The 10,000-nt window shown below is 43.7% G+C and overlaps 1 protein-coding gene across 3 annotated transcripts in view; it reads left to right on the top strand.

Moving 5' to 3' along the window:
• Positions 1 to 10,000, top strand: part of rnf220a (ring finger protein 220a) — a gene marked incomplete at its 5' end in the record, with an annotated part of 221,316 nt that overhangs the window by 157,156 nt on the left and 54,160 nt on the right. For all 3 annotated transcript variants that reach the window (XM_083658794.1, XM_083658793.1, XM_083658792.1), the window contains 2 exons: positions 1,367 to 1,415; positions 6,297 to 6,392. In XM_083658794.1, the coding sequence (XP_083514920.1) occupies positions 1,367 to 1,415; positions 6,297 to 6,392 (145 nt within the window). The remainder of the gene's footprint in view (positions 1 to 1,366; positions 1,416 to 6,296; positions 6,393 to 10,000) is intronic.

Below are 10,000 nucleotides of genomic sequence, written 5' to 3'. Positions count from 1 at the left end.
TGTGTGTGTGTGTGTATTGTTGGCAGAATAGAGGCCCTATGCCCGATCCATTTAATATTTCTCGACTTCCAATCATTCATCTCCAATCCAACATGTCACACATAGTCACATACACACACACACACACGCAAACACACACGCACGCACGCACGTGCACACACACACACACACACACACACACACACACACACACACACACACACACACACACACACACACACACACACACACACACACACACACACACACACACACACAAACACACACACTGTCTTCCTTTCTTAACTCTCTAATTCTCTCTTCTCAAATTCAAATTCTCTCTCTCTCTCCCTCTTCTCTCGCTTTCTCTCTCCCTCCTCTCTCTCTCCCCCCTCCTCAGTTTAATATGATGTTTACAAGCCAGCTGATTGTCCTCCACATATTTCAGAGTCCAAAGTGGCCCGGGGCCGACTGCACTGACAAATCAAATCATCGCAAAATCAGTTATTTCCTGCTTCTGCCAACCGCAACACAGGCTGTGTGTGTGCGTGTGCACGTGTGCGTGCGTGCGTGTGTGTGCGCGCATGTGTGTGTGTGTGTGTGTGTGTGTGTGTGTGTGTGTGTGTGTGTGTGTGTGAAATGAGAAGATGCCAGAGAATGATTGCCTCAATAAAAAAATTATCCAGCCAATCTGCTTAGCAGTGGTACCGTTTGCGGTAATTGTTTCAAATAGCATCCAGGGGAATGGAGAAGGAAGGCAGGGATGGACGGATGGAGGGATGGTTGGATGGATGGATGAGAGAAGGAGGGAAAACATCTCATTGTCAACTGCAATAAATCACAGTTATTCTTCTTCAAATAAAGCAGTCTATGTATTTCATTCTACTGTGGCTCGGATCTAAAATTCCACGATTCCCCTTCACTACGTCAGACCTATTTCAGAGCATTATAAAGCAACAATGAATATATGAAACAACTCATACAATACATTGTGGTACCTGCAATGTGAACCCAACACATTATATATTCCCTGATATTCCCAGAGAATGTCTTACTTTCTCTGTCTGGAAAACAGACAAAAGTCTATGATATTCCAGAAAGGTAAAAACTCAGGAGAGATGCATAACAATTAGCCTAGCATATTAGCGTAACTAATAGCAACCCGGGTGGCGCCATTCACACTCAAATCAACCCTTGGCCGACTCACCTCGCCGAGTCGGGAAACCCGGGTTAACCCTTTCATACAACTCAACCCGAGTTAACCGTTTCATACCCAGACTCAACCTGGGAATATTGGTGTGAAAGGCATATAAGATTCATATACCATACAAGATGTAACTTCACCTCCCTAAGATCTGCTTTGTCTTCTTTTTTTTTACCACCACAGTAAGAACACGTCGCCTAAGGATGGTCTACCCACTCCCGGAACGCCCAAGGTGAGATGGCCCTCTGGTTATTTATCTATCATCTCAGCAGGCAACATGAAAAGTGATGGAAAATGATCCATACAGTCTCTAAGGAGGTGATTCTTCCATCGTAGGCTGAAAACTCTTCAGAAATATCTCACATTAACTTGTTGCTTTCCTGACTTACTGTATCTCCTTGTTTCTGGTTGCTTGCAATGTTGCTGATCTTGGAATTGAAGCTTATTCTCCTGTTGCTATCAATGGAATCCGCTCAGCATAACGGCAACAGCCAAACGCCGAAACGACGGCAACGTATTTTGTTTTTGTTTGTTTTTTGAAGGAGGAAAACCCCAAATTCAGCCACAATAGAGTTTTCATCAAAGCTAATTCATAGGAACTTGGTCATTTGCATTAATATCCAAAACAAAGATGGGGAAAAAGCTGTATAGACAGATGGAAGCAGTGCATCCTGACCCCGACTGTTTTTTTGACAACATGTTTGCAACAATCTGTAGTTCTATTCTGTCCAACTGCCTCTGTTCTCCTCTGCTGCACTAAGTGGAAATCTACTGTACTGCAGGCCGCATGTCTTATATCTTACACACACACACACACACACACACACACATGTACGCACGCATGCATGCACACAGACACACACACACACACACACACACACAGTATCAGTCTCCTATGTGCATGGTCCAACAGGCAGCACGGTCGAGAGCCACTGTACTGTGATTGTCCCAATTAGAGAGAGAGAGAGAGAGGTAGAGAGATCATGACAAATGGCTGGCAGACAGATCGGTGAATCCCTTATAGCGTCTGCCTCCACTAAGCATCAGACCTTTCTTCTCAAACATCCCTAACATCTTCTCTATGGAGGCTTTAACGCAGGTCTTTCCAAATCCAGCTCGCGTTTCAGACAGAGGGAGCTTCATAAGCTGTGTGGAAAGAGCTGATAAAATGATGTACCGGTATATAAATTATAATGGAGAGAGAGAGAATTGGGAAGGATGAGAGAGAAAGGGAGATATATGACTGATGATGAAAGTTACATTAGAGAGGGAATCTGTCTTGAGTATGAGAAAAGTGCCATCTTAATAAGTCATTTAATTGTATATTTAGTTCTAAAAAAAGTCTTGTGTAAAAATCTGCCAATAGAGTGAGATAGTTTCACTTGTTCCACTGCAAATAATTTAAAGTTATTGACACCTAACAAGTGAAACTGCATTGGAATGAAGTTGGAATTACATTTTATGTCTGAATATGAGAGTAAATTACTTTTTAAAATTGACATTTCTATCAATCGATACCAACTGCCTAACCTTACCTTATATGTTAGCTATAACTAACTTCAAAATGACGGGATGAAAGATTTCTCTTTCTTTCCTGAATCAAATGATTGCTATGTTAGCATGCGCAAAATCTATAATACAGACGTTTTGCTAAAGCATGATGGGTAGTTCATGCATGTTAAATAACGTTCACTGGTCCATGCGTATTATTTCTTGATTCACCAAGTTGGCCTGTCCAACATGGCTGACAACATGCAAATGAATGTTAGCCTACTACACCATTTATACTCCATTTTCAATATGTCCATTTCAAACGATGTAACCACATACTTCTATGCGTCGTCCACGTTGCTATCATGTACATCCACTAGTGGGCAGTGGAGAGTCAAATGTGTGAGAGTGTGTGTGGTACTGCTCCATTTCGTCCATATCCGTGAGCTTTAAGAAAAAACGTGCACAATTATGCACGAAATGAACACTGAATACAGAGAGAAAGCTCCGTCCATATCCGTATTTAACGTTGAGCATAATTTAACCTTTTAATCAGATGCTTCATCCTCTCAATGTTTGTTTTTATGTCCCACCAAAGAGCACGCGAAAGCCAGGAGTCAGATATCTGACTAGTGCGTCCGCTGTGCACATGAATGCGGCACCATACGGGCGTCATTTCCCTGCACCTGCGGGTGCTGACCCGGGCTCGGAGCTGCGCTCGCAGCAGGGTGCTCGGGCTCGTATGAGGGAGCTAAGCAGAGCGGGGTTGACGGGCGAGCGTCGGCCTTTGCCTCCGGCCGTGCCTGAGCATCCAGCTGAGGCCGTTTAGTATTCAGGCAGGAGCGTGGAGAATGCACAGGGCCTGTGTCTGCTGCTCCGCACCGCCCGCCCGGGGCGCGCCGGAGATTAACCTCAACGCACCTCCTTACCGGGCCATCGGGCCGCGCTGCATAGTCCCTGCCACTCTCAGGCCTTCAGAGGTCGGGGAGAAGAGATGGGATAACTATAGGCCCGCACACTCACTGACACACACACACACACACACACACACACACACACACACACACACACACACACACACACACACACACACACACACACACACACACACACACACACACACACACACACACACACACACACACACACACACACAGATGCAACCATGCATACACTCCAACACATTGCCTGTGTGTGTGTGTGTGTGTGTGTGTGTGTGTGTGTGTGTGTGTCTCTCTCTCTCTCTCTCTCTCTCTCTCTCGTTTTCTGTTTCTCATGCACTCTTACATTTAGAGAGAACAAAGTGTGTTCAAAATGTAATCAGCTCAGATTTGCATTGCAACCTTTATACACTCATTTCTTGCAAGGTTCTCTAATATCTCTGAGTAGTAGAATACACTTAAATGTCACCTGGCTCCTGTGATCAAACTGAAGCACGTCCCACACAAAGCCTTCAGGTAAATGATTTCCTGACCTTTTTAAACCAGGGGGGGGGGGGGGGGGGACTACACACACACACACACACACACACACACACACACACACACACACACACACACACACACACAGGCATAAAGGAGCCATGCATAATGTCCAATTGACTGTGGCGGCTGTGGAGGTTGGTCATTTCTCACATATTATTATTAGATTACGGCTGTCCAGCACTTAAGCCTCTGCTCTGCCCCTTTCTGCTTGATTAATAGGAGACGACTGTAAATACAAATATTTCATAGCTGCCTCGTAAAAAAACACACACACACACACACACACACACACACACACACACACACACACACACACACACACACACACACACACACACACACACCCAGAGCTAGATCTCTGCCAAGACTAGGCCCAGCGAAGACAGCTCTTCTCTCCTTTTTGCTTCCTTTCACTCGTTCATTTGGTGTGTGCGTGTGCGTGCGTGTGTGTGTGTGTGTGTGTGTGTGAAGTGTGTGTGTGTGTGTGTGAAGTGTTGTGAGACAGCTTTATGGACTGACAAAGTGTCCCGTAATGTTGCCGTCCTCTCCTCCTTTTCAGATGCTTAGCCTTCCTCCTCCTCTCCTCCTCTCCTCCTCTCCTCTTCTCCATCGCTCTCTCTTCCCTAACTCCTCTTAACGTCTCGTAAACATTAGCTCTAATCAGTGGAAGGCATTTTATAGACAAAGTCAGGCGGTTACAGTCATCATCTGTGACGTGTGGCGCTCTGCAATAACACTCGCTCAATTCTCCAAGGGTAAAGATTCCCCTTTCCTTTCTCAAGCTTGAATTTTATACCGCTGGGCATTCTAAGAGGGTATGCAAGATGAGATCCATTCATTTTTTTGTATCATATTTTTAGTGGTTTGTGATTGGTAATTAAGTAAGTGCGGTGGTCACGTTCACGTGATGTCATACAGATTGTGACATCATCACGGACGATGTCATAGACATTGTGATATCCTCATCTATGGCATCATCAGTGACATCATGGGCTGGCTCCCCGTGGATGCTAGATATGTCCAGCTCCAACTTAACATTGTTCATAATAACATCTATAACAACAGAGCCCCTGAATATCTTAGTAATCACTTTCAGAGGAGTGGAGATACACACTCCCACAACACTAGAGCCAGTACTGCTGACTTACGTCTACCTGGCTTTAAAACAAACCTAGGTAAGTGCTCTTTTAAATTTATCGGGGCTAAAAATTGGAACATGTTGCCCCTCCACTTAAAGTGTACAAGCAGCCAAGGTGTTTTCAAGAAGAAGGTCAAATTGTGGCTTCTTGAACAAGTCCCTGTCTAAGCTCTGATGTACAGCTTCTTTTGTGTATTTTGATATGTATGTTTCTCATCTCTCATTGCATAAATCACACTGTATTGAATGCTTCTGCTAATTATTTCATGTTTATATTGTTGTTGTTGTTGTTGTTGTTTTTTATCTACCTGTTTTAGACCAAGGACCACAATGGAAATAAGTCTTGACTTTATTGTGCTTTATCCTTGATGTTATTCTTTGAGATCCGTGTCTGTACTTTGTTTAGCACACTGTATTTCAACTTGTAACCGTCAAATAAAATCAAATAAAATCATCGTCTATGACATCATCAGTGATGTCACTCAAGCAATTGTGTTTTTTTATGTTCCGTTCAAGGCGGCTCGTGTTTACCGTGAATACGGGACTGGAAGTGTCTACACGACATGCTTGGCATTCAAGTGGTCACTTCGTGAGCATGCGCAGTTGACTAGAAGCCACCGAAGCTAACAATTTAGCTACCACACTAGCTAGCGAACGAGCGGCAAACTACCTTAATGCAGGAAATGCAAAGGCATGACATAGGAAACAAGAGGAGACTGTTGAGAATATCAACATGTTCCTCTGATTTATGTCGTATTCACAGTAAACACGAGCCCACTTGAATGTAGCATCACACTCGCGCAATTGTGACATGATGATGTTACAATGTCTATGACATCATCAGTGATTATGTCACAATGTCTATGACATCATCAGTGATACCACTCGAACAATTGTGATGTTTTTATAAAAAGGGAGAGGCAACGGTCTTTGTATTTTCTTTCATTCCTTTTCTTCTGTTCCCACCTCTCTCTCTCTCTCTCTCTCTCTCTCTCTCCAGTCGTTGCTGTTGTCGGTGCACATCAAGCGTGAGGGCGAGTCTCCTGTGGTCTCGCCTCTGTCCTCCGAAGACGCCCACCACTCCGACAGATACCAGGTCACACACGCTCACACTCGCACGCACACACACACACACACACACACACACACACACACACACACACACACACACACACACACACACACACGCACGCACGCACGCACGCACACACACACACACCCACACACTCGAATAAGTCAATTTGGTCACTTATCGCACCATCTCCATCTCAATGGTGAAATTGCAGAGGGTCTCCTCCTTCCAGTTCCTTGGTAGCGCTATCCAGGACTCCCTGTCATGGGATCTTAACAGCAGTCTCATAGTCAGTAAAGCCCACCAGCGACTCTACTTCCTGCGGCAGCTCAAAAAGTTGGGGGTCAGTCAGAAAGCCATGACTTACTTCTCTATACTGTAGATCAGAGTAATCAGGACGGCTAAAAATATCACCACAGGTCCCTCTCATCCGGCATACTTACCTCTTTAACCTCCTCCCATCAGATAGAAGATAGAGTACAGGAGCATTAAGCGTGGAACACCATCAGGCATCTAAACTTGCACTGAATGATCTCTAAATGCACTTAACTTAGCCCTGGCTAACACCATATGCACTTAACTTAGCCCTGGCTAACACCATATGCACTTAACTTAGCCACCATATGCACTTAACTTAGCCCTGGCTAACACCATATGCACTTAACTTAGCCCTGGCTAACACCATATGCACTTAGAGTAGACGTGCTGGACCACCATGCTGTTTTTTTAGGTATTGTGCCGTAAATGTAAATTCTGTTGCATATCGCTGTTTACTGTGTGTTTATTGTGTGCTGCTATATTGCATTGTTGTTGTAGTGAAGCAACAGAAATTCCTTATCATATATGTTGACATGGCAATACAATTATTGAATCTTGAATATAGACAGAAGTGACAGTGGAACTTTCTTTTTCTTTATTTTCAGCTTCTTTTCTTCAATCAATCAATTATAAAAAGTGCACTACTGTCATACAAGGTCAAAGGTCAAGCACCATATCCAGTTGTCCAGATTTGTAAACTGCCTTAAGGCAAATGTAGGCCTATTTCTCAACAACACCAACACTTTGACAGCTGTTAAGAGACAGCATAACACCTCATCCTACTTGTATTCAGTTTACCTGATGAGAAGAGAGAAGACACTGAAACCATCCATGTGCACCCAGTGGATCATTTAGCACACTATGTTGAGTGATAAGCGATTAGCATTTTAACATGCTAACACTTTTTAGCACACTATGTTGAGTGATAAGCGATTAGCATTTTAACTCCATATATCTGATGTACTGGTAGCCAGGTTTATCTTTGGAACTGATTAAGGTGAGCAGACAGGTATTCATCCGCTGTGCAGTGATTTTTAGCTGTAGGCTACACACAGTCGCCCATTGCCCACCACCTTAAAAAAAGAGAAAGTAGTCCCTGCTAGTAGCCTATGTTATTTTAGTATGATATTTCTACTTTGCAATCTCTCTTATACAAACCTGACAGATTTAGTATCATTTACGAAACAGTAATAAGTAACTAATTACACTTGCACAACACTGGTGGACAAGCAGCTCTAGCTCCTGAGCCACAGCTGCCCGGATGATTTTGGTTTATGTTCGTATCACATAAATGTTACACTGACCAGTCTCTCCAAAAGCTGCTGAATTCCTTCAACACCAGCACCACCCCTTCTTCTGTCAGTTGTATTTGTCTGTAGGCCTTTAACACCAACACCACCTCTTCTTCTGTCAGTTATATTTGTCTGTAGGCCTTTAACACCAGCACCACCGCTTCTTCTGTTGTTATATTTGTCTGTAGGCCTTTAACACCAGCACCACCTCTTCTTCTGTCAGTTGTATTTGTCTGTAGGCCTTTAACATCAGCACCACCTCTTCTTCTGTCAGTTGTATTTGTCTGTCGGCCTTTAACACCAGCACCACCTCTTCTTCTGTCAGTTGTATTTGTCTGTAGGCCTTTAACACCAGCACCACCTCTTCTTCTGTCAGTTGTATTTGTCTGTCGGCCTTTAACACCAGCACCACCTCTTCTTCTGTCAGTTGTATTTGTCAAAGTTTGCTCCGGTGGGCTTTCATCCTCATGGCTGTGATGTATCACCGGGTTAAGTGGGTTTCCTATTAATGGACTATTAAATCCATGCAGACGCTCCATCCATACGTTGGGGATGACACAGCTATAGCGATAAAGTAGATTTTCTCATTAAGTGAAACTGCTGAAATCACCTTATATTATACAAATGATTAAGTCAATGGTGATTCCCTTTACCACCCGGAAAGTGTAGCGTAATGGAAGGCTGCCATCTTCTCCAACCCGCTGTCAGTCTGTCTCAGTACTCTCTCTCTCTTTCTCTCTCTCTTTCTACCTCAACCTCTTTCCTTGTTCTAAAAACTTGACCTATCCGCGGCCATTTAGCGAGTGTATCATAATGATTTGGTAGCGGCGGCGGTATAACTCAAGCATGGGCACCTGGGAGCGAGGGGGAGAAGAGAGGGAAGGAGTGTGGAAGAGAAGATGGAGGGAGAGAGAGAGAGAGAGAGAGAGAGAGAGAGAAAGAAAGAGAGAGAGACGGAAGTGATGGACGACAGGATTGAAGCGCTGCCTGCTGACTGTTGGTGTGTCAGAGAGAGGGCATCCGTAACAGTGACTGGATACTTCAGTCAGCACATTGCCAAAGACATCCTGGGTTTGGGACGTCCCAGTGGAGGCACGGAGGAGGGGGTGGGGTACAGGGGAGAAAACTTGAGGTGCACATTCAGCAAGGCAGAGAGGAGGAAGCGAAGGAGCAATCTGACCACCCTCATATATTCCACAATGCCATATTTCTTAATGATGAGGCCATTATATTTTTACGATACCCTCTCTGGACCACCCAGGACCCCCCCAAAAAAGGCCCAGATTCACATGTAGATAAATGTATAATTTAATTGTAAATTTGCACGCATAATTCTAAACCATCTTGTGGCACACCACAAGTGCATAATGACTTCAATGTGATTTGCAATAGCCACACAAAAAACGTTTTTTCATTCTTTGATCTTGTTTTCCAGAGCTTTAAAAAAATCCTAGATTTAATGCTATAACATCAAATAGCCTATTGCATTGTATTTGCTGCTTTCTGTTACTATTTGAAATGTATCAATTTGATTCCCCACTTTGTAGTCCTTTCATAAATATTATTATATGTATATATTTGTATATTGTTTTAAATTGCATAACAAATTATTATTATTATTATTATTATTATTATTATTATTATTATTATTATTATTATTATTATTATTATTATTATTATTTGTAGTATTCGTATTTAATCTGAAAGGGAAAAGACTATTTTAAACTCTCATCCAGTGAAACCCGCTGCTTCCCCCTAGCGGCCGAAAGCAGGTACAGCACCGCCTCCCTTCCCTTTTGCCTCCAGCCAGCCCGAGTCACATGACCAAAACAAGCGAACATGGCGGCGGACATGAGTGTCTTCGCCGATACGGGCGCCACTTTCAATCCTTTTCCATCCGTTTAAAAATATAGACACAAGCTTGTGCTTACCGTGATGTAGAGCATCTGGAGACAGGCCAGAGTAGTTGGCACAAGTGAGTTTTAGCGGCTGCTCCAGCGGCTGTGAATGACAGGCTGTCAG

The sequence above is a fragment of the Poromitra crassiceps genome (genome assembly GCF_964638095.1).
Source record: "Poromitra crassiceps genome assembly, chromosome: 23".
Classification (NCBI taxonomy): Eukaryota; Metazoa; Chordata; class Actinopteri; order Beryciformes; family Melamphaidae; genus Poromitra; species Poromitra crassiceps.
Note: the sequence above shows the minus strand (reverse complement) of the source record. Positions and strands in the feature narration are given on the sequence as shown.